The sequence below is a fragment of the Ambystoma mexicanum genome, chromosome 13, assembly GCF_040938575.1.
Source record: "Ambystoma mexicanum isolate Mex_15411 chromosome 13, UKY_AmexF1_1, whole genome shotgun sequence".
In the NCBI taxonomy this organism is placed as follows: Eukaryota; Metazoa; Chordata; class Amphibia; order Caudata; family Ambystomatidae; genus Ambystoma; species Ambystoma mexicanum.
Genome location: NC_090938.1, coordinates 845,742,835 through 845,768,057, shown reverse-complemented (window position 1 = coordinate 845,768,057; position 25,223 = coordinate 845,742,835). Strand labels below are relative to the sequence as shown.

The following is a 25,223-nucleotide window of genomic DNA, read 5'->3' as shown; positions in this document are numbered from 1 at the left end:
AACATTAGCCTGCGTCGCATCTAGATGGAATTGGGAATGTTAGCATGTCCACACTTAGATAGAACCGTGAACATTAGCCTGCGTCGCATCTAGATGGAATTGGGAATGTTAGCATGTCCACACTTAGATAGAACTGTGAACATTGGCCTGCGTCGCATCTAGATGGAATTGGGAATGTTAGCATGTCCACACTTAGATAGAACTGTGAACATTAGCCTGCGTCGCATCTAGATGGAATTGGGAATGTTAGCATGTCCACACTTAGATAGAACTGTGAACATTGGCCTGCGTCGCATCTAGATGGAATTGGGAATGTTAGCATGTCCACACTTAGATAGAACTGTGAACATTAGCCTGCGTCGCATCTAGATGGAATTGGGAATGTTAGCATGTCCACACTTAGATAGAACTGTGAACATTAGCCTGCGTCGCATCAAGATGGAATTGGGAGTGTTAGCATGTCCACACTTAGATAGAACTGTGAACATTAGCCTGCGTCGCATCTAGATGGAATTGGGAGTGTTAGCATGTCCACACTTAGATAGAACTGTGAACATTAGCCTGCATCGCATCTAGATGGAATTGGGAGTGTTAGCATGTCCACACTTAGATAGAACTGTGAACATTAGCCTGCGTCGCATCTAGATGGAATTGGGAGTGTTAGCATGTCCACACTTAGATAGAATTGTGAACATTGGCCTGCGTCGCATCTAGATGGAATTGGGAATGTTAGCATGTCCACACTTAGATAGAACTGTGAACATTAGCCTGCGTCGCATCTAGATGGAATTGGGAATGTTAGCATGTCCACACTTAGATAGAACTGTGAACATTAGCCTGCGTGGCATCTAGATGGAATTGGGAGTGCTAGCATGTCTTAGAACTGTGAACATTAGCCTGCGTCGCATCTAGATGGAATTGGGAGTGTTAGCATGTCCACACTTAGATAGAACTGTGAACATTAGCCTGCGTCGCATCTAGATGGAATTGGGAGTGTTAGCATGTCCACACTTAGATTAGATAGAACTGTGAACATTAGCCTGCGTCGCATCTAGATGGAATTGGGAATGTTAGCATGTCCACACTTAGATAGAACCGTGAACATTAGCCTGCGTCGCATCTAGATGGAATTGGGAATGTTAGCATGTCCACACTTAGATAGAACTGTGAACATTGGCCTGCGTCGCATCTAGATGGAATTGGGAATGTTAGCATGTCCACACTTAGATAGAACTGTGAACATTAGCCTGCGTCGCATCTAGATGGAATTGGGAATGTTAGCATGTCCACACTTAGATAGAACTGTGAACATTGGCCTGCGTCGCATCTAGATGGAATTGGGAATGTTAGCATGTCCACACTTAGATAGAACTGTGAACATTAGCCTGCGTCGCATCAAGATGGAATTGGGAGTGTTAGCATGTCCACACTTAGATAGAACTGTGAACATTAGCCTGCGTCGCATCAAGATGGAATTGGGAGTGTTAGCATGTCCACACTTAGATAGAACTGTGAACATTAGCCTGCGTCGCATCTAGATGGAATTGGGAGTGTTAGCATGTCCACACTTAGATAGAACTGTGAACATTAGCCTGCGTCGCATCTAGATGGAATTGGGAGTGTTAGCATGTCCACACTTAGATAGAATTGTGAACATTGGCCTGCGTCGCATCTAGATGGAATTGGGAATGTTAGCATGTCCACACTTAGATAGAACTGTGAACATTGGCCTGCGTCGCATCTAGATGGAATTGGGAATGTTAGCATGTCCACACTTAGATAGAACTGTGAACATTAGCCTGCGTCGCATCTAGATGGAATTGGGAATGTTAGCATGTCCACACTTAGATAGAACTGTGAACATTGGCCTGCGTCGCATCTAGATGGAATTGGGAATGTTAGCATGTCCACACTTAGATAGAACTGTGAACATTAGCCTGTGTCACATCTAGATGGAATTGGGAATGTTAGCATGTCCACACTTAGATAGAACTGTGAACATTAGCCTGCGTCGCATCAAGATGGAATTGGGAGTGTTAGCATGTCCACACTTAGATAGAACTGTGAACATTAGCCTGCGTCGCATCTAGATGGAATTGGGAATGTTAGCATGTCCACACTTAGATAGAACCGTGAACATTAGCCTGCGTCGCATCTAGATGGAATTGGGAATGTTAGCATGTCCACACTTAGATAGAACTGTGAACATTGGCCTGCGTCGCATCTAGATGGAATTGGGAATGTTAGCATGTCCACACTTAGATTAGATAGAACTGTGAACATTAGCCTGCGTCGCATCTAGATGGAATTGGGAATGTTAGCATGTCCACACTTAGATAGAACCGTGAACATTAGCCTGCGTCGCATCTAGATGGAATTGGGAATATTAGCATGTCCACACTTAGATAGAACTGTGAACATTGGCCTGCGTCGCATCTAGATGGAATTGGGAATGTTAGCATGTCCACACTTAGATAGAACTGTGAACATTAGCCTGCGTCGCATCAAGATGGAATTGGGAGTGTTAGCATGTCCACACTTAGATAGAACTGTGAACATTAGCCTGCGTCGCATCTAGATGGAATTGGGAATGTTAGCATGTCCACACTTAGATAGAACCGTGAACATTAGCCTGCGTCGCATCTAGATGGAATTGGGAATGTTAGCATGTCCACACTTAGATTAGATAGAACTGTGAACATTGGCCTGCGTCGCATCTAGATGGAATTGGGAATGTTAGCATGTCCACACTTAGATTAGATAGAACTGTGAACATTAGCCTGCGTCGCATCTAGATGGAATTGGGAATGTTAGCATGTCCACACTTAGATAGAACCGTGAACATTAGCCTGCGTCGCATCTAGATGGAATTGGGAATGTTAGCATGTCCACACTTAGATAGAACTGTGAACATTGGCCTGCGTCGCATCTAGATGGAATTGGGAATGTTAGCATGTCCACACTTAGATAGAACTGTGAACATTAGCCTGCGTCGCATCTAGATGGAATTGGGAATGTTAGCATGTCCACACTTAGATAGAACTGTGAACATTGGCCTGCGTCGCATCTAGATGGAATTGGGAATGTTAGCATGTCCACACTTAGATAGAACTGTGAACATTAGCCTGCGTCGCATCAAGATGGAATTGGGAGTGTTAGCATGTCCACACTTAGATAGAACTGTGAACATTAGCCTGCGTCGCATCAAGATGGAATTGGGAGTGTTAGCATGTCCACACTTAGATAGAACTGTGAACATTAGCCTGCGTCGCATCTAGATGGAATTGGGAGTGTTAGCATGTCCACACTTAGATAGAACTGTGAACATTAGCCTGCGTCGCATCTAGATGGAATTGGGAGTGTTAGCATGTCCACACTTAGATAGAATTGTGAACATTGGCCTGCGTCGCATCTAGATGGAATTGGGAATGTTAGCATGTCCACACTTAGATAGAACTGTGAACATTGGCCTGCGTCGCATCTAGATGGAATTGGGAATGTTAGCATGTCCACACTTAGATAGAACTGTGAACATTAGCCTGCGTCGCATCTAGATGGAATTGGGAATGTTAGCATGTCCACACTTAGATAGAACTGTGAACATTAGCCTGCGTCGCATCTAGATGGAATTGGGAGTGTTAGCATGTCCACACTTAGATAGAACTGTGAACATTAGCCTGCGTCGCATCTAGATGGAATTGGGAGTGTTAGCATGTCCACACTTAGATAGAATTGTGAACATTGGCCTGCGTCGCATCTAGATGGAATTGGGAATGTTAGCATGTCCACACTTAGATAGAACTGTGAACATTAGCCTGCGTCGCATCTAGATGGAATTGGGAATGTTAGCATGCATCTAGATGGAATTGGGAATGTTAGCATGTCCACACTTAGATAGAACTGTGAACATTAGCCTGCGTCGCATCTAGATGGAATTGGGAATGTTAGCATGTCCACACTTAGATAGAACTGTGAACATTAGCCTGCGTCGCATCTAGATGGAATTGGGAATGTTAGCATGTCCACACTTAGATAGAACTGTGAACATTAGCCTGCGTCGCATCTAGATGGAATTGGGAATGTTAGCATGTCCACACTTAGATAGAACCGTGAACATTAGCCTGCGTCGCATCTAGATGGAATTGGGAATGTTAGCATGTCCACACTTAGATAGAACTGTGAACATTAGCCTGCGTCGCATCAAGATGGAATTGGGAGTGTTAGCATGTCCACACTTAGATAGAACTGTGAACATTAGCCTGCGTCACATCTAGATGGAATTGGGAGTGTTAGCATGTCCACACTTAGATAGAACTGTGAACATTAGCCTGCATCGCATCTAGATGGAATTGGGAGTGTTAGCATGTCCACACTTAGATAGAACTGTGAACATTAGCCTGCGTCGCATCTAGATGGAATTGGGAGTGTTAGCATGTCCACACTTAGATAGAATTGTGAACATTGGCCTGCGTCGCATCTAGATGGAATTGGGAATGTTAGCATGTCCACACTTAGATAGAACTGTGAACATTAGCCTGCGTCGCATCTAGATGGAATTGGGAATGTTAGCATGTCCACACTTAGATAGAACTGTGAACATTAGCCTGCGTGGCATCTAGATGGAATTGGGAGTGCTAGCATGTCTTAGAACTGTGAACATTAGCCTGCGTCGCATCTAGATGGAATTGGGAGTGTTAGCATGTCCACACTTAGATAGAACTGTGAACATTAGCCTGCGTCGCATCTAGATGGAATTGGGAGTGTTAGCATGTCCACACTTAGATTAGATAGAACTGTGAACATTAGCCTGCGTCGCATCTAGATGGAATTGGGAATGTTAGCATGTCCACACTTAGATAGAACCGTGAACATTAGCCTGCGTCGCATCTAGATGGAATTGGGAATGTTAGCATGTCCACACTTAGATAGAACTGTGAACATTGGCCTGCGTCGCATCTAGATGGAATTGGGAATGTTAGCATGTCCACACTTAGATAGAACTGTGAACATTAGCCTGCGTCGCATCTAGATGGAATTGGGAATGTTAGCATGTCCACACTTAGATAGAACTGTGAACATTGGCCTGCGTCGCATCTAGATGGAATTGGGAATGTTAGCATGTCCACACTTAGATAGAACTGTGAAAATTAGCCTGCGTCGCATCAAGATGGAATTGGGAGTGTTAGCATGTCCACACTTAGATAGAACTGTGAACATTAGCCTGCGTCGCATCTAGATGGAATTGGGAGTGTTAGCATGTCCACACTTAGATAGAACTGTGAACATTAGCCTGCGTCGCATCTAGATGGAATTGGGAGTGTTAGCATGTCCACACTTAGATAGAACTGTGAACATTGGCCTGCGTCGCATCTAGATGGAATTGGGAGTGTTAGCATGTCCACACTTAGATAGAATTGTGAACATTGGCCTGCGTCGCATCTAGATGGAATTGGGAATGTTAGCATGTCCACACTTAGATAGAACTGTGAACATTGGCCTGCGTCGCATCTAGATGGAATTGGGAATGTTAGCATGTCCACACTTAGATAGAACTGTGAACATTAGCCTGCGTCGCATCTAGATGGAATTGGGAATGTTAGCATGTCCACACTTAGATAGAACTGTGAACATTGGCCTGCGTCGCATCTAGATGGAATTGGGAATGTTAGCATGTCCACACTTAGATAGAACTGTGAACATTAGCCTGCGTCGCATCTAGATGGAATTGGGAATGTTAGCATGTCCACACTTAGATAGAACTGTGAACATTAGCCTGCGTCGCATCAAGATGGAATTGGGAGTGTTAGCATGTCCACACTTAGATAGAACTGTGAACATTAGCCTGCGTCGCATCTAGATGGAATTGGGAGTGTTAGCATGTCCACACTTAGATAGAACTGTGAACATTAGCCTGCGTCGCATCTAGATGGAATTGGGAGTGTTAGCATGTCCACACTTAGATAGAACTGTGAACATTAGCCTGCGTCGCATCTAGATGGAATTGGGAGTGTTAGCATGTCCACACTTAGATAGAATTGTGAACATTGGCCTGCGTCGCATCTAGATGGAATTGGGAATGTTAGCATGTCCACACTTAGATAGAACTGTGAACATTAGCCTGCGTCGCATCTAGATGGAATTGGGAATGTTAGCATGCATCTAGATGGAATTGGGAATGTTAGCATGTCCACACTTAGATAGAACTGTGAACATTAGCCTGCGTCGCATCTAGATGGAATTGGGAATGTTAGCATGTCCACACTTAGATAGAACTGTGAACATTAGCCTGCGTCGCATCTAGATGGAATTGGGAATGTTAGCATGTCCACACTTAGATAGAACTGTGAACATTAGCCTGCGTCGCATCTAGATGGAATTGGGAATGTTAGCATGCATCTAGATGGAATTGGGAATGTTAGCATGTCCACACTTAGATAGAACTGTGAACATTAGCCTGCGTCGCATCTAGATGGAATTGGGAGTGTTAGCATGTCCACACTTAGATAGAACTGTGAACATTAGCCTGCGTCGCATCTAGATGGAATTGGGAGTGTTAGCATGTCCACACTTAGATAGAACTGTGAATATTAGCCTGCGTCGCATCTAGATGGAATTGGGAGTGTTAGCATGTCCACACTTAGATTAGATAGAACTGTGAACATTAGCCTGCGTCGCATCTAGATGGAATTGGGAATGTTAGCATGTCCACACTTAGATAGAACCGTGAACATTAGCCTGCGTCGCATCTAGATGGAATTGGGAATGTTAGCATGTCCACACTTAGATAGAACTGTGAACATTGGCCTGCGTCGCATCTAGATGGAATTGGGAATGTTAGCATGTCCACACTTAGATAGAACTGTGAACATTAGCCTGCGTCGCATCTAGATGGAATTGGGAATGTTAGCATGTCCACACTTAGATAGAACTGTGAACATTGGCCTGCGTCGCATCTAGATGGAATTGGGAATGTTAGCATGTCCACACTTAGATAGAACTGTGAACATTAGCCTGCGTCGCATCTAGATGGAATTGGGAATGTTAGCATGTCCACACTTAGATAGAACTGTGAACATTAGCCTGCGTCGCATCAAGATGGAATTGGGAGTGTTAGCATGTCCACACTTAGATAGAACTGTGAACATTAGCCTGCGTCGCATCTAGATGGAATTGGGAGTGTTAGCATGTCCACACTTAGATAGAACTGTGAACATTAGCCTGCATCGCATCTAGATGGAATTGGGAGTGTTAGCATGTCCACACTTAGATAGAACTGTGAACATTAGCCTGCGTCGCATCTAGATGGAATTGGGAGTGTTAGCATGTCCACACTTAGATAGAATTGTGAACATTGGCCTGCGTCGCATCTAGATGGAATTGGGAATGTTAGCATGTCCACACTTAGATAGAACTGTGAACATTAGCCTGCGTCGCATCTAGATGGAATTGGGAATGTTAGCATGTCCACACTTAGATAGAACTGTGAACATTAGCCTGCGTGGCATCTAGATGGAATTGGGAGTGCTAGCATGTCTTAGAACTGTGAACATTAGCCTGCGTCGCATCTAGATGGAATTGGGAGTGTTAGCATGTCCACACTTAGATAGAACTGTGAACATTAGCCTGCGTCGCATCTAGATGGAATTGGGAGTGTTAGCATGTCCACACTTAGATTAGATAGAACTGTGAACATTAGCCTGCGTCGCATCTAGATGGAATTGGGAATGTTAGCATGTCCACACTTAGATAGAACCGAGAACATTAGCCTGCGTCGCATCTAGATGGAATTGGGAATGTTAGCATGTCCACACTTAGATAGAACTGTGAACATTGGCCTGCGTCGGATCTAGATGGAATTGGGAATGTTAGCATGTCCACACTTAGATAGAACTGTGAACATTAGCCTGCGTCGCATCTAGATGGAATTGGGAATGTTAGCATGTCCACACTTAGATAGAACTGTGAACATTGGCCTGCGTCGCATCTAGATGGAATTGGGAATGTTAGCATGTCCACACTTAGATAGAACTGTGAACATTGGCCTGCGTCGCATCTAGATGGAATTGGGAATGTTAGCATGTCCACACTTAGATAGAACTGTGAACATTAGCCTGCGTCGCATCAAGATGGAATTGGGAGTGTTAGCATGTCCACACTTAGATAGAACTGTGAACATTAGCCTGCGTCGCATCTAGATGGAATTGGGAGTGTTAGCATGTCCACACTTAGATAGAACTGTGAACATTAGCCTGCGTCGCATCTAGATGGAATTGGGAGTGTTAGCATGTCCACACTTAGATAGAACTGTGAACATTAGCCTGCGTCGCATCTAGATGGAATTGGGAGTGTTAGCATGTCCACACTTAGATAGAATTGTGAACATTGGCCTGCGTCGCATCTAGATGGAATTGGGAATGTTAGCATGTCCACACTTAGATAGAACTGTGAACATTGGCCTGCGTCGCATCTAGATGGAATTGGGAATGTTATCATGTCCACACTTAGATAGAACTGTGAACATTGGCCTGCGTCGCATCTAGATGGAATTGGGAATGTTAGCATGTCCACACTTAGATAGAACTGTGAACATTGGCCTGTGTCGCAACTAGATGGAATTGGGAATGTAAGCATGTCCACACTTAGATAGAACTGTGAACATTAGCCTGCGTCGCATCTAGATGGAATTGGGAATGTTAGCATGTCCACACTTAGATAGAACTGTGAACATTAGCCTGCGTCGCATCAAGATGGAATTGGGAGTGTTAGCATGTCCACACTTAGATAGAACTGTGAACATTAGCCTGCGTCGCATCTAGATGGAATTGGGAGTGTTAGCATGTCCACACTTAGATAGAACTGTGAACATTAGCCTGCGTCGCATCTAGATGGAATTGGGAGTGTTAGCATGTCCACACTTAGATAGAACTGTGAACATTAGCCTGCGTCGCATCTAGATGGAATTGGGAGTGTTAGCATGTCCACACTTAGATAGAATTGTGAACATTGGCCTGCGTCGCATCTAGATGGAATTGGGAATGTTAGCATGTCCACACTTAGATAGAACTGTGAACATTAGCCTGCGTCGCATCTAGATGGAATTGGGAATGTTAGCATGCATCTAGATGGAATTGGGAATGTTAGCATGTCCACACTTAGATAGAACTGTGAACATTAGCCTGCGTCGCATCTAGATGGAATTGGGAATGTTAGCATGTCCACACTTAGATAGAACTGTGAACATTAGCCTGCGTCGCATCTAGATGGAATTGGGAATGTTAGCATGTCCACACTTAGATAGAACTGTGAACATTAGCCTGCGTCGCATCTAGATGGAATTGGGAATGTTAGCATGCATCTAGATGGAATTGGGAATGTTCGCATGTCCACACTTAGATAGAACTGTGAACATTAGCCTGCGTCGCATCTAGATGGAATTGGGAGTGTTAGCATGTCCACACTTAGATAGAACTGTGAACATTAGCCTGCGTCGCATCTAGATGGAATTGGGAATGTTAGCATGCATCTAGATGGAATTGGGAATGTTAGCATGTCCACACTTAGATAGAACTGTGAACATTAGCCTGCGTCGCATCTAGATGGAATTGGGAGTGTTAGCATGTCCACACTTAGATAGAACTGTGAACATTAGCCTGCGTCACATCTAGATGGAATTGGGAGTGTTAGCATGTCCACACTTAGATAGAACTGTGAACATTAGCCTGCGTCGCATCTAGATGGAATTGGGAATGTTAGCATGTCCACACTTAGATAGAACTGTGAACATTAGCCTGCGTCGCATCTAGATGGAATTGGGAATGTTAGCATGTGCACACTTAGATAGAATTGTGAACATTGGCCTGCGTCGCATCTAGATGGAATTGGGAATGTTAGCATGTCCACACTTAGATAGAACTGTGAACATGAGCCTGCGTCGCATCTAGATGGAATTGGGAATGTTAGCATGTCCACACTTAGATAGAACCGTGAACATTAGCCTGCGTCGCATCTAGATGGAATTGGGAATGTTAGCATGTCCACACTTAGATAGAACTGTGAACATTAGCCTGCGTCGCATCTAGATGGAATTGGGAATGTTAGCATGTCCACACTTAGATAGAACTGTGAACATTAGCCTGCGTGGCATCTAGATGGAATTGGGAGTGCTAGCATGTCTTAGAACTGTGAACATTAGCCTGCGTCGCATCTAGATGGAATTGGGAGTGTTAGCATGTCCACACTTAGATAGAACTGTGAACATTAGCCTGCGTCGCATCTAGATGGAATTGGGAGTGTTAGCATGTCCACACTTAGATTAGATAGAACTGTGAACATTAGCCTGCGTCGCATCTAGATGGAATTGGGAATGTTAGCATGTCCACACTTAGATAGAACCGTGAACATTAGCCTGCGTCGCATCTAGATGGAATTGGGAATGTTAGCATGTCCACACTTAGATAGAACTGTGAACATTGGCCTGCGTCGCATCTAGATGGAATTGGGAATGTTAGCATGTCCACACTTAGATAGAACTGTGAACATTAGCCTGCGTCGCATCTAGATGGAATTGGGAATGTTAGCATGTCCACACTTAGATAGAACTGTGAACATTGGCCTGCGTCGCATATAGATGGAATTGGGAATGTTAGCATGTCCACACTTAGATAGAACTGTGAACATTAGCCTGCGTCGCATCTAGATGGAATTGGGAATGTTAGCATGTCCACACTTAGATAGAACTGTGAACATTAGCCTGTGTCGCATCAAGATGGAATTGGGAGTGTTAGCATGTCCACACTTAGATAGAACTGTGAACATTAGCCTGCGTCGCATCTAGATGGAATTGGGAGTGTTAGCATGTCCACACTTAGATAGAACTGTGAACATTAGCCTGCGTCGCATCTAGATGGAATTGGGAATGTTAGCATGTCCACACTTAGATAGAACTGTGAACATTAGCCTGCGTCGCATCTAGATGGAATTGGGAATGTTAGCATGTCCACACTTAGATAGAACTGTGAACATTGGCCTGCGTCGCATCTAGATGGAATTGGGAATGTTAGCATGTCCACACTTAGATAGAACTGTGAACATTAGCCTGCGTCGCATCTAGATGGAATTGGGAATGTTAGCATGTCCACACTTAGATAGAACTGTGAACATTAGCCTGCGTCGCATCAAGATGGAATTGGGAGTGTTAGCATGTCCACACTTAGATAGAACTGTGAACATTAGCCTGCGTCGCATCTAGATGGAATTGGGAGTGTTAGCATGTCCACACTTAGATAGAACTGTGAACATTAGCCTGCGTCGCATCTAGATGGAATTGGGACTGTTAGCATGTCCACACTTAGATAGAACTGTGAACATTAGCCTGCGTCGCATCTAGATGGAATTGGGAGTGTTAGCATGTCCACACTTAGATAGAATTGTGAACATTGGCCTGCGTCGCATCTAGATGGAATTGGGAATGTTAGCATGTCCACACTTAGATAGAACTGTGAACATTAGCCTGCATCGCATCTAGATGGAATTGGGAGTGTTAGCATGTCCACACTTAGATAGAACTGTGAACATTAGCCTGCGTCGCATCTAGATGGAATTGGGAGTGTTAGCATGTCCACACTTAGATAGAATTGTGAACATTGGCCTGCGTCGCATCTAGATGGAATTGGGAATGTTAGCATGTCCACACTTAGATAGAACTGTGAACATTAGCCTGCGTCGCATCTAGATGGAATTGGGAATGTTAGCATGTCCACACTTAGATAGAACTGTGAACATTGGCCTGCGTCGGATCTAGATGGAATTGGGAATGTTAGCATGTCCACACTTAGATAGAACTGTGAACATTAGCCTGCGTCGCATCTAGATGGAATTGGGAATGTTAGCATGTCCACACTTAGATAGAACTGTGAACATTGGCCTGCGTCGCATCTAGATGGAATTGGGAATGTTAGCATGTCCACACTTAGATAGAACTGTGAACATTGGCCTGCGTCGCATCTAGATGGAATTGGGAATGTTAGCATGTCCACACTTAGATAGAACTGTGAACATTAGCCTGCGTCGCATCAAGATGGAATTGGGAGTGTTAGCATGTCCACACTTAGATAGAACTGTGAACATTAGCCTGCGTCGCATCTAGATGGAATTGGGAGTGTTAGCATGTCCACACTTAGATAGAACTGTGAACATTAGCCTGCGTCGCATCTAGATGGAATTGGGAGTGTTAGCATGTCCACACTTAGATAGAACTGTGAACATTAGCCTGCGTCGCATCTAGATGGAATTGGGAGTGTTAGCATGTCCACACTTAGATAGAATTGTGAACATTGGCCTGCGTCGCATCTAGATGGAATTGGGAATGTTAGCATGTCCACACTTAGATAGAACTGTGAACATTGGCCTGCGTCGCATCTAGATGGAATTGGGAATGTTATCATGTCCACACTTAGATAGAACTGTGAACATTGGCCTGCGTCGCATCTAGATGGAATTGGGAATGTTAGCATGTCCACACTTAGATAGAACTGTGAACATTGGCCTGTGTCGCAACTAGATGGAATTGGGAATGTAAGCATGTCCACACTTAGATAGAACTGTGAACATTAGCCTGCGTCGCATCTAGATGGAATTGGGAATGTTAGCATGTCCACACTTAGATAGAACTGTGAACATTAGCCTGCGTCGCATCAAGATGGAATTGGGAGTGTTAGCATGTCCACACTTAGATAGAACTGTGAACATTAGCCTGCGTCGCATCTAGATGGAATTGGGAGTGTTAGCATGTCCACACTTAGATAGAACTGTGAACATTAGCCTGCGTCGCATCTAGATGGAATTGGGAGTGTTAGCATGTCCACACTTAGATAGAACTGTGAACATTAGCCTGCGTCGCATCTAGATGGAATTGGGAGTGTTAGCATGTCCACACTTAGATAGAATTGTGAACATTGGCCTGCGTCGCATCTAGATGGAATTGGGAATGTTAGCATGTCCACACTTAGATAGAACTGTGAACATTAGCCTGCGTCGCATCTAGATGGAATTGGGAATGTTAGCATGCATCTAGATGGAATTGGGAATGTTAGCATGTCCACACTTAGATAGAACTGTGAACATTAGCCTGCGTCGCATCTAGATGGAATTGGGAATGTTAGCATGTCCACACTTAGATAGAACTGTGAACATTAGCCTGCGTCGCATCTAGATGGAATTGGGAATGTTAGCATGTCCACACTTAGATAGAACTGTGAACATTAGCCTGCGTCGCATCTAGATGGAATTGGGAATGTTAGCATGCATCTAGATGGAATTGGGAATGTTCGCATGTCCACACTTAGATAGAACTGTGAACATTAGCCTGCGTCGCATCTAGATGGAATTGGGAGTGTTAGCATGTCCACACTTAGATAGAACTGTGAACATTAGCCTGCGTCGCATCTAGATGGAATTGGGAATGTTAGCATGCATCTAGATGGAATTGGGAATGTTAGCATGTCCACACTTAGATAGAACTGTGAACATTAGCCTGCGTCGCATCTAGATGGAATTGGGAGTGTTAGCATGTCCACACTTAGATAGAACTGTGAACATTAGCCTGCGTCACATCTAGATGGAATTGGGAGTGTTAGCATGTCCACACTTAGATAGAACTGTGAACATTAGCCTGCGTCGCATCTAGATGGAATTGGGAATGTTAGCATGTCCACACTTAGATAGAACTGTGAACATTAGCCTGCGTCGCATCTAGATGGAATTGGGAATGTTAGCATGTGCACACTTAGATAGAATTGTGAACATTGGCCTGCGTCGCATCTAGATGGAATTGGGAATGTTAGCATGTCCACACTTAGATAGAACTGTGAACATGAGCCTGCGTCGCATCTAGATGGAATTGGGAATGTTAGCATGTCCACACTTAGATAGAACCGTGAACATTAGCCTGCGTCGCATCTAGATGGAATTGGGAATGTTAGCATGTCCACACTTAGATAGAACTGTGAACATTAGCCTGCGTCGCATCTAGATGGAATTGGGAATGTTAGCATGTCCACACTTAGATAGAACTGTGAACATTAGCCTGCGTGGCATCTAGATGGAATTGGGAGTGCTAGCATGTCTTAGAACTGTGAACATTAGCCTGCGTCGCATCTAGATGGAATTGGGAGTGTTAGCATGTCCACACTTAGATAGAACTGTGAACATTAGCCTGCGTCGCATCTAGATGGAATTGGGAGTGTTAGCATGTCCACACTTAGATTAGATAGAACTGTGAACATTAGCCTGCGTCGCATCTAGATGGAATTGGGAATGTTAGCATGTCCACACTTAGATAGAACCGTGAACATTAGCCTGCGTCGCATCTAGATGGAATTGGGAATGTTAGCATGTCCACACTTAGATAGAACTGTGAACATTGGCCTGCGTCGCATCTAGATGGAATTGGGAATGTTAGCATGTCCACACTTAGATAGAACTGTGAACATTAGCCTGCGTCGCATCTAGATGGAATTGGGAATGTTAGCATGTCCACACTTAGATAGAACTGTGAACATTGGCCTGCGTCGCATATAGATGGAATTGGGAATGTTAGCATGTCCACACTTAGATAGAACTGTGAACATTAGCCTGCGTCGCATCTAGATGGAATTGGGAATGTTAGCATGTCCACACTTAGATAGAACTGTGAACATTAGCCTGTGTCGCATCAAGATGGAATTGGGAGTGTTAGCATGTCCACACTTAGATAGAACTGTGAACATTAGCCTGCGTCGCATCTAGATGGAATTGGGAGTGTTAGCATGTCCACACTTAGATAGAACTGTGAACATTAGCCTGCGTCGCATCTAGATGGAATTGGGAATGTTAGCATGTCCACACTTAGATAGAACTGTGAACATTAGCCTGCGTCGCATCTAGATGGAATTGGGAATGTTAGCATGTCCACACTTAGATAGAACTGTGAACATTGGCCTGCGTCGCATCTAGATGGAATTGGGAATGTTAGCATGTCCACACTTAGATAGAACTGTGAACATTAGCCTGCGTCGCATCTAGATGGAATTGGGAATGTTAGCATGTCCACACTTAGATAGAACTGTGAACATTAGCCTGCGTCGCATCAAGATGGAATTGGGAGTGTTAGCATGTCCACACTTAGATAGAACTGTGAACATTAGCCTGCGTCGCATCTAGATGGAATTGGGAGTGTTAGCATGTCCACACTTAGATAGAACTGTGAACATTAGCCTGCGTCGCATCTAGATGGAATTGGGACTGTTAGCATGTCCACACTTAGATAGAACTGTGAACATTAGCCTGCGTCGCATCTAGATGGAATTGGGAGTGTTAGCATGTCCACACTTAGATAGAATTGTGAACATTGGCCTGCGTCGCATCTAGATGGAATTGGGAATGTTAGCATGTCCACACTTAGATAGAACTGTGAACATTAGCCTGCGTCGCATCTAGATGGAATTGGGAATGTTAGCATGCATCTAGATGGAATTGGGAATGTTAGCATGTCCACACTTAGATAGAACTGTGAACATTAGCCTGCGTCGCATCTAGATGGAATTGGGAATGTTAGCATGTCCACACTTAGATAGAACTGTGAACATTAGCCTGCGTCGCATCTAGATGGAATTGGGAATGTTAGCATGCATCTAGATGGAATTGGGAATGTTAGCATGTCCACACTTAGATAGAACTGTGAACATTAGCCTGCGTCGCATCTAGATGGAATTGGGAGTGTTAGCATGTCCACACTTAGATAGAACTGTGAACATTAGCCTGCGTCGCATCTAGATGGAATTGGGAATGTTAGCATGCATCTAGATGGAATTGGGAATGTTAGCATGTCCACACTTAGATAGAACTGTGAACATTAGCCTGCGTCGCATCTAGATGGAATTGGGAGTGTTAGCATGTCCACACTTAGATAGAACTGTGAACATTAGCCTGCGTCACATCTAGATGGAATTGGGAGTGTTAGCATGTCCACACTTAGATAGAACTGTGAACATTAGCCTGCGTCGCATCTAGATGGAATTGGGAATGTTAGCATGTCCACACTTAGATAGAACTGTGAACATTAGCCTGCGTCGCATCTAGATGGAATTGGGAATGTTAGCATGTCCACACTTAGATAGAATTGTGAACATTGGCCTGCGTCGCATCTAGATGGAATTGGGAATGTTAGCATGTCCACACTTAGATAGAACTGTGAACATTGGCCTGCGTCGCATCTAGATGGAATTGGGAATGTTAGCATGTCCACACTTAGATAGAACTGTGAACATTAGCCTGCGTCGCATCTTGATGGAATTGGGAATGTTAGCATGTCCACACTTAGATAGAACTGTGAACATTGGCCTGCGTCGCATCTAGATGGAATTGGGAATGTTAGCATGTCCACACTTAGATAGAACTGTGAACATTAGCCTGCGTCGCATCTAGATGGAATTGGGAATGTTAGCATGTCCACACTTAGATAGAACTGTGAACATTAGCCTGCGTCGCATCTAGATGGAATTGGGAGTGTTAGCATGTCCACACTTAGATAGAACTGTGAACATTAGCCTGCGTCGCATCTAGATGGAATTGGGAGTGTTAGCATGTCCACACTTAGATAGAACTGTGAACATTAGCCTGCGTCGCATCTAGATGGAATTGGGAGTGTTAGCATGTCCACACTTAGATAGAATTGTGAACATTGGCCTGCGTCGCATCTAGATGGAATTGGGAATGTTAGCATGTCCACACTTAGATAGAACTGTGAACATTAGCCTGCGTCGCATCTAGATGGAATTGGGAATGTTAGCATGCATCTAGATGGAATTGGGAATGTTAGCATGTCCACACTTAGATAGAACTGTGAACATTAGCCTGCGTCGCATCTAGATGGAATTGGGAATGTTAGCATGTCCACACTTAGATAGAACCGTGAACATTAGCCTGCGTCGCATCTAGATGGAATTGGGAATGTTAGCATGTCCACACTTAGATAGAACTGTGAACATTGGCCTGCGTCGCATCTAGATGGAATTGGGAATGTTAGCATGTCCACACTTAGATAGAACTGTGAACATTAGCCTGCGTCGCATCTAGATGGAATTGGGAATGTTAGCATGTCCACACTTAGATAGAACTGTGAACATTGGCCTGCGTCGCATATAGATGGAATTGGGAATGTTAGCATGTCCACACTTAGATAGAACTGTGAACATTAGCCTGCGTCGCATCTAGATGGAATTGGGAATGTTAGCATGTCCACACTTAGATAGAACTGTGAACATTAGCCTGTGTCGCATCAAGATGGAATTGGGAGTGTTAGCATGTCCACACTTAGATAGAACTGTGAACATTAGCCTGCGTCGCATCTAGATGGAATTGGGAGTGTTAGCATGTCCACACTTAGATAGAACTGTGAACATTAGCCTGCGTCGCATCTAGATGGAATTGGGAATGTTAGCATGTCCACACTTAGATAGAACTGTGAACATTAGCCTGCGTCGCATCTAGATGGAATTGGGAATGTTAGCATGTCCACACTTAGATAGAACTGTGAACATTGGCCTGCGTCGCATCTAGATGGAATTGGGAATGTTAGCATGTCCACACTTAGATAGAACTGTGAACATTAGCCTGCGTCGCATCTAGATGGAATTGGGAATGTTAGCATGTCCACACTTAGATAGAACTGTGAACATTAGCCTGCGTCGCATCAAGATGGAATTGGGAGTGTTAGCATGTCCACACTTAGATAGAACTGTGAACATTAGCCTGCGTCGCATCTAGATGGAATTGGGAGTGTTAGCATGTCCACACTTAGATAGAACTGTGAACATTAGCCTGCGTCGCATCTAGATGGAATTGGGACTGTTAGCATGTCCACACTTAGATAGAACTGTGAACATTAGCCTGCGTCGCATCTAGATGGAATTGGGAGTGTTGGCATGTCCACACTTAGATAGAATTGTGAACATTGGCCTGCGTCGCATCTAGATGGAATTGGGAATGTTAGCATGTCCACACTTAGATAGAACTGTGAACATTAGCCTGCGTCGCATCTAGATGGAATTGGGAATGTTAGCATGCATCTAGATGGAATTGGGAATGTTAGCATGTCCACACTTAGATAGAACTGTGAACATTAGCCTGCGTCGCATCTAGATGGAATTGGGAATGTTAGCATGTCCACACTTAGATAGAACTGTGAACATTAGCCTGCGTCGCATCTAGATGGAATTGGGAATGTTAGCATGCATCTAGATGGAATTGGGAATGTTAGCATGTCCACACTTAGATAGAACTGTGAACATTAGCCTGCGTCGCATCTAGATGGAATTGGGAGTGTTAGCATGTCCACACTTAGATAGAACTGTGAACATTAGCCTGCGTCGCATCTAGATGGAATTGGGAATGTTAGCATGCATCTAGATGGAATTGGGAATGTTAGCATGTCCACACTTAGATAGAACTGTGAACATTAGCCTGCGTCGCATCTAGATGGAATTGGGAGTGTTAGCATGTCCACACTTAGATAGAACTGTGAACATTAGCCTGCGTCACATCTAGATGGAATTGGGAGTGTTAGCATGTCCACACTTAGATAGAACTGTGAACATTAGCCTGCGTCGCATCTAGATGGAATTGGGAATGTTAGCATGTCCACACTTAGATAGAACTGTGAACATTAGCCTGCGTCGCATCTAGATGGAATTGGGAATGTTAGCATGTCCACACTTAGATAGAACTGTGAACATTGGCCTGCGTCGCATCTAGATGGAATTGGGAATGTTAGCATGTCCACACTTAGATAGAACTGTGAACATTAGCCTGCGTCGCATCTAGATGGAATTGGGAATGTTAGCATGTCCACACTTAGATAGAACTGTGAACATTAGCCTGCGTCGCATCTAGATGGAATTGGGAGTGTTAGCATGTCCACACTTAGATAGAACTGTGAACATTAGCCTGCGTCGCATCTAGATGGAATTGGGAGTGTTAGCATGTCCACACTTAGATAGAACTGTGAACATTAGCCTGCGTCGCATCTAGATGGAATTGGGAGTGTTAGCATGTCCACACTTAGATAGAATTGTGAACATTGGCCTGCGTCGCATCTAGATGGAATTGGGAATGTTAGCATGTCCACACTTAGATAGAACTGTGAACATTAGCCTGCGTCGCTTCTAGATGGAATTGGGAATGTTAGCATGCATCTAGATGGAATTGGGAATGTTAGCATGTCCACACTTAGATAGAACTGTGAACATTAGCCTGCGTCGCATCTAGATGGAATTGGGAATGTTAGCATGTCCACACTTAGATAGAACTGTGAACATTAGCCTGCGTCGCATCTAGATGGAATTGGGAATGTTAGCATGCATCTAGATGGAATTGGGAATGTTAGCATGTCCACACTTAGATAGAACCGTGAACATTAGCCTGCGTCGCATCTAGATGGAATTGGGAGTGTTAGCATGTCCACACTTAGATAGAACTGTGAACATTAGCCTGCGTCGCAGCTAGATGGAATTGGGAATGTTAGCATGCATCTAGATGGAATTGGGAATGTTAGCATGTCCACACTTAGATAGAACTGTGAACATTAGCCTGCGTCGCATCTAGATGGAATTGGGAGTGTTAGCATGTCCACACTTAGATAGAACTGTGAACATTAGCCTGCGTCACATCTAGATGGAATTGGGAGTGTTAGCATGTCCACACTTAGATAGAACTGTGAACATTAGCCTGCGTCGCATCTAGATGGAATTGGGAATGTTAGCATGTCCACACTTAGATAGAACTGTGAACATTAGCCTGCGTCGCATCTAGATGGAATTGGGAATGTTAGCATGTCCACACTTAGATAGAATTGTGAACATTGGCCTGCGTCGCATCTAGATGGAATTGGGAATGTTAGCATGTCCACACTTAGATAGAACTGTGAACATTAGCCTGCGTTGCATCTAGATGGAATTGGGAATGTTAGCATGCATCTAGATGGAATTGGGAATGTTAGCATGTCCACACTTAGATAGAACTGTGAACATTAGCCTGCGTCGCATCTAGATGGAATTGGGAATGTTAGCATGTCCACACTTAGATAGAACTGTGAACATTAGCCTGCGTCGCATCTAGATGGAATTGGGAATGTTAGCATGTCCACACTTAGATAGAACTGTGAACATTAGCCTGCGTCGCATCTAGATGGAATTGGGAATGTTAGCATGCATCTAGATGGAATTGGGAATGTTAGCATGTCCACACTTAGATAGAACTGTGAACATTAGCCTGCGTCGCATCTAGATGGAATTGGGAATGTTAGCATGTCCACACTTAGATAGAACTGTGAACATTAGCCTGCGTCGCATCTAGATGGAATTGGGAATGTTAGCATGTCCACACTTAGATAGAACTGTGAACATTAGCCTGCGTCGCATCTAGATGGAATTGGGAATGTTAGCATGCATCTAGATGGAATTGGGAATGTTAGCATGTCCACACTTAGATAGAACTGTGAACATTAGCCTGCGTCGCATCTAGATGGAATTGGGAGTGTTAGCATGTCCACACTTAGATAGAACTGTGAACATTAGCCTGCGTCGCATCTAGATGAAATTGGGAATGTTAGCATGCATCTAGATGGAATTGGGAATGTTAGCATGTCCACACTTAGATAGAACTGTGAACATTAGCCTGCATCGCATCTAGATGGAATTGGGAGTGTTAGCATGTCCACACTTAGATAGAACTGTGAACATTAGCCTGCGTCGCATCTAGATGGAATTGGGAGTGCTAGCATGTCCACACTTAGATAGAACTGTGAACATTAGCCTGCGTCGCATCTAGATGGAATTGGGAGTGTTAGCATGTCCACACTTAGATAGAACTGTGAACATTAGCCTGCGTCGCATCTAGATGGAATTGGGAGTGTTAGCATGTCCACACTTAGATAGAACTGTGAACATTAGCCTGCGTCGCATCTAGATGGAATTGGGAGTGTTAGCATGTCCACACTTGGATAGAACTGTGAACATTAGCCTGCGTAGCATCTAGATGGAATTGGGAGTGTTAGCATGTCCACACTTGAATAGGACTGTGAACATTAGCCTGCGTCGCATCTAGATGGAATTGGGAGTGCTAGCATGTCCACACTTAGATAGAACTGTGAACATTAGCCTGCGTCGCATCTAGATGGAATTGGGAGTGTTAGCATGTCCACACTTAGATAGAACTGTGAACATTAGCCTGCGTCGCATCTAGATGGAATTGGGAGTGTTAGCATGTCCACACTTAGATAGAACTGTGAACATTAGCCTGCGTCGCATCTAGATGGAATTGGGAGTGCTAGCATGTCCACACTTAGATAGAACTGTGAACATTAGCCTGCGTCGCATCTAGATGGAATTGGGAGTGTTAGCATGTCCACACTTAGATAGAACTGTGAACATTAACCTGCGTCGCATCTAGATGGAATTGGGAGTGTTAGCATGTCCACACTTAGATAGAACTGTGAACATTAGCCTGCGTGGCATCTAGATGGAATTGGGAGTGTTAGCATGTCCACACTTAGATAGAACTGTGAACATTAGCCTGCGTGGCATCTAGATGGAATTGGGAGTGTTAGCATGTCCACACTTAGATAGAACTGTGAACATTAGCCTGCGTGGCATCTAGATGGAATTGGGAGTGTTAGCATGTCCACACTTAGATAGAACTGTGAACATTAGCCTGCGTCGCATCTAGACGGAATTGGGAGTGTTAGCATGTCCACACTTAGATAGAACTGTGAACATTAGCCTGCGTCGCATCTAGACGGAATTGGGAGTGTTAGCATGTCCACACTTAGATAGAACTGTGAACATTAGCCTGCGTCGCATCTAGATGGAATTGGGAATGTTAGCATGCATCTAGATGGAATTGGGAATGTTAGCATGTCCACACTTAGATAGAACTGTGAACATTAGCCTGCGTCGCATCTAGATGGAATTGGGAATGTTAGCATGTCCACACTTAGATTGAACTGTGAACATTAGCCTGTGTCGCATCTAGATGGAATTGGGAGTGTTAGCATGTCCACACTTAGATAGAACTGTGAACATTAGCCTGCGTCGCATCTAGATGGAATTGGGAATGTTAGCATGTCCACACTTAGATAGAACTGTGAACATTAGCCTGCGTCGCATCTAGATGGAACTGGGAATGTTAGCATGTCCACACTTAGATAGAACTGTGAACATTAGGCTGCGTCGCATCTAGATGGAACTGGGAGTGTTAGCATGTCCACACTTAGATAGAACTGTGAACATTAGCCTGCGTCGCATCTAGATAGAACTGTGAATGTTAGCATGTCCTCACTTGGATGGAATTGTGAACATTAGCCGGCGTCGCGTCTGGATAGATTTGTGAATGTTAGCATGCTAAAGGTCAGGTAACCCACTAACCAATATAACCTCAAACTCTGCATACTTATCTCACTCAAAAACTCACACAACCACCTCTCGCACCACAAGCCGCACGCACTTCACAAAACTGCAACAACACATAAGCCGGAGCAACAGCACACGTGGACTGACACCGATCCAATAACCGCACCAAAGGTCTGCACCCGGTGTATACCGAGTTGAAGCTGCCAACAGAACACCACTCCTCTCACTATCCTACTCCCGCTTCACCTTACTAACCCATCCCACCTTATCCTTTGCAGATCCACCAGAGCGCCTGGGGACCAATTCCGTTGGTGACGGTGCATGGTACAAATACCTTTAACATTTAACATCAGCTGTGAATTTTGGATACCGAGGATTGAGCCTCATTACTCAATTTTCTCGGGTTGAGTATGTAGTCGTGGGTTCGTATTCTTCTTGGTCTGTGTGGTCTTGTCACAGTAGGGCTGGTTTCACATGGTCTTCGCCGTGATGGGCCGCGGGTAGCGGTCGAAGGGGTTTGCAGTGGTGGCAGTGAGTCTTCTGATCAGAGGGTTCGGGTTCTGATCCAGTCCTTGGCAGAAGTTCTTACTCAGCTTCGACAGATGTTCGTCCAACATCTCGATGTCCACAGTGGCCCTTCCTCCCACCCCCTTTTATCCTCCTCCGCCTACCGCTTCCATTGGCTCGCGGCCTCAGCTGGTTCCCCATTGGCTCACAGCCTCAGCTGGTTCCCCATTGGCTCACAGCCTCAGCTGGTTCCCCGGGCCAATCTCTGTCTCTCTGTCTCTCTCAGGGGCGGGGTTACACACATCAGAAACCATAAAGCACCAATGAAGCCCTGCTCCATTTTCAAATGCAGGTCCGCTGGTACCTCACAATGGCTCCCGCTGCAACAGAGTAGGTTTCAAAGTGTGTATTCCGCATGGGAGGAGCGCCAGCATTGCAGGGCTGCAGTGAGCGAGGTACTGCTGGATCAAGGTTTGCCACCAGCTGTCTTTCACATCTGCCCCTACAGGGCGCTTTGCTGGGGCCTGGAGGCTCTACCCACGTTGGTGCACCACGTGGAACTTGCGTCTTTGGAACACGCTGGATCTTCCTGGTCACAGACGCGCGATGGGTCGATGCAACAGGGGCGCAACCATCTGAATAGAACTGCCCATGTGCGGAGGATCAGTGCTCCATCCAACACTGCAACTGCTTGACGGACAGAACAATTTCACGGACCGCTGGGGACATGAGCATCGCATCTCAACCCCATTCATGCGGTGAGTGACTCTCCCGTTACGATATGCTGTGGCATTTAAAACGTGCATGTACACAAGGGTTTCCACTATGGAGGACAAAATAACTATCTTACTAGGCCTTGTGTCATTCAGATCGTGCAAGAGCTGGGGCTTTCCCTGGGAAAGGGCTTACCATATTTGAATAATCCAGAAACTCCAGGGCAGGAAGAAATTCGCACTACAAGATATTCAAAGGACAGTGGAAGATCACGTGGCACGGCCATTGTAGCGTGGATGGTAATCTACAATGGCATCAAGCGTTAAAATGCAAAAGTGCACGAGACTATAAAAAAGAAGGCACCATAAAAGTATCCACTGCCACCAGCCCATCCCGGACACATCATGAAAGTTACCACAAAGAGATCTGTGCAGACAAAAACAAACAGAACTTTACAATGGAGAACCGAGTGCCCCTGAACTAATAGCCTTAGGGACTGGTCAGTGCCCCCAAAACAGATGAGCGTAGAAAGGTAAGTGGAACAAAAAGGTTTCACTTACCTCCATAAATCAGCAAAGGTTCAAAACAATAGCAAAAGGAAGGGTGTCCATTGACATATGTGGATTATATTGATGGAAAGAAGCACAAGTTCCTAACAGTACAGGAACGTCCTTCAAACAAGGGCCACTGGGTAGTGAGGCCTCCTGTAACATGCAGCCCTGCAAAGCTGCAAGGCGGACAGTCTGCATCCTTTTAGGAGAGTATTAGGAAAGAGTCACTCACCGGTCACAGTTAGCAGGATGGTTCGTACAGGTGGGCTGGAAGACTCTAAACACACCACGTACAAGCCCCCATCCTCTCGTCGTAGACTGCGGATCACAATGCTTCCATTGGACAGGCGCTCATCAACTCGGCCCAGGAGCTGGGATGTGTAGGGTCGGGCCACTCCCACCATTACGCTTATGATGCTTTGTCCTGTGCAGCTGGGAGGAGAGGTTTGGTTCCAATAGACGGCTGCAGGGGATAAACCCATGGCTGGGATGTAGAAAGAAGACCCAATCTGGAGGCTCAGGGGTTCCACTTTTCAGGGGAAAAGAAATAGCAGATTACAACGATGTGCAATGCTTATGCTTCACAGATTATCAACAGGTGAGGAGAGAATCATTAATAATTGCCCCAGTTAACAGCAAGAAAGGTTTACTCTCTTTACAGCACTGAGATGAAGATTAACTGACTCATTGACTTCTGGGTACGCCTGATACGGTGTTCTCCATGTCCTGTGCTTCAGCCCAAACTTTATCCTGAGCCCGTTTGTGGTGAGGCCTCCTTCTACACACAGACAAGACAAAGCAACCCACACGTGACCCCTGCAGGGGAACCCCAGCTGTGCACTAAGGCCCCATTCTAAGCGATTTCCCCTCAGTCACTCTGCTAACGGAATGTACCGTCTCACTGTAATAGGGAAATTTATGGGCTAGGATGTCCTGATTTTAAGTAATGAAGTGAGAGGATAGTGCACTGCATGGCGCTACACATGTACAGGAGAGGGATGCGCTATGG

General features: G+C 44.8%; 1 protein-coding gene across 1 annotated transcript in view; it reads right to left on the bottom strand.

Annotated features, from left to right (window-relative positions):
* Positions 1-25,223, bottom strand: part of LOC138520611 (uncharacterized) — an 88,516-nt gene that overhangs the window by 8,794 nt on the left and 54,499 nt on the right. Inside the window, exon 3 of the mRNA XM_069632934.1 lies at positions 24,447-24,743. Coding sequence (XP_069489035.1) covers positions 24,447-24,743 — 297 coding nt within the window. The remainder of the gene's footprint in view (positions 1-24,446; positions 24,744-25,223) is intronic.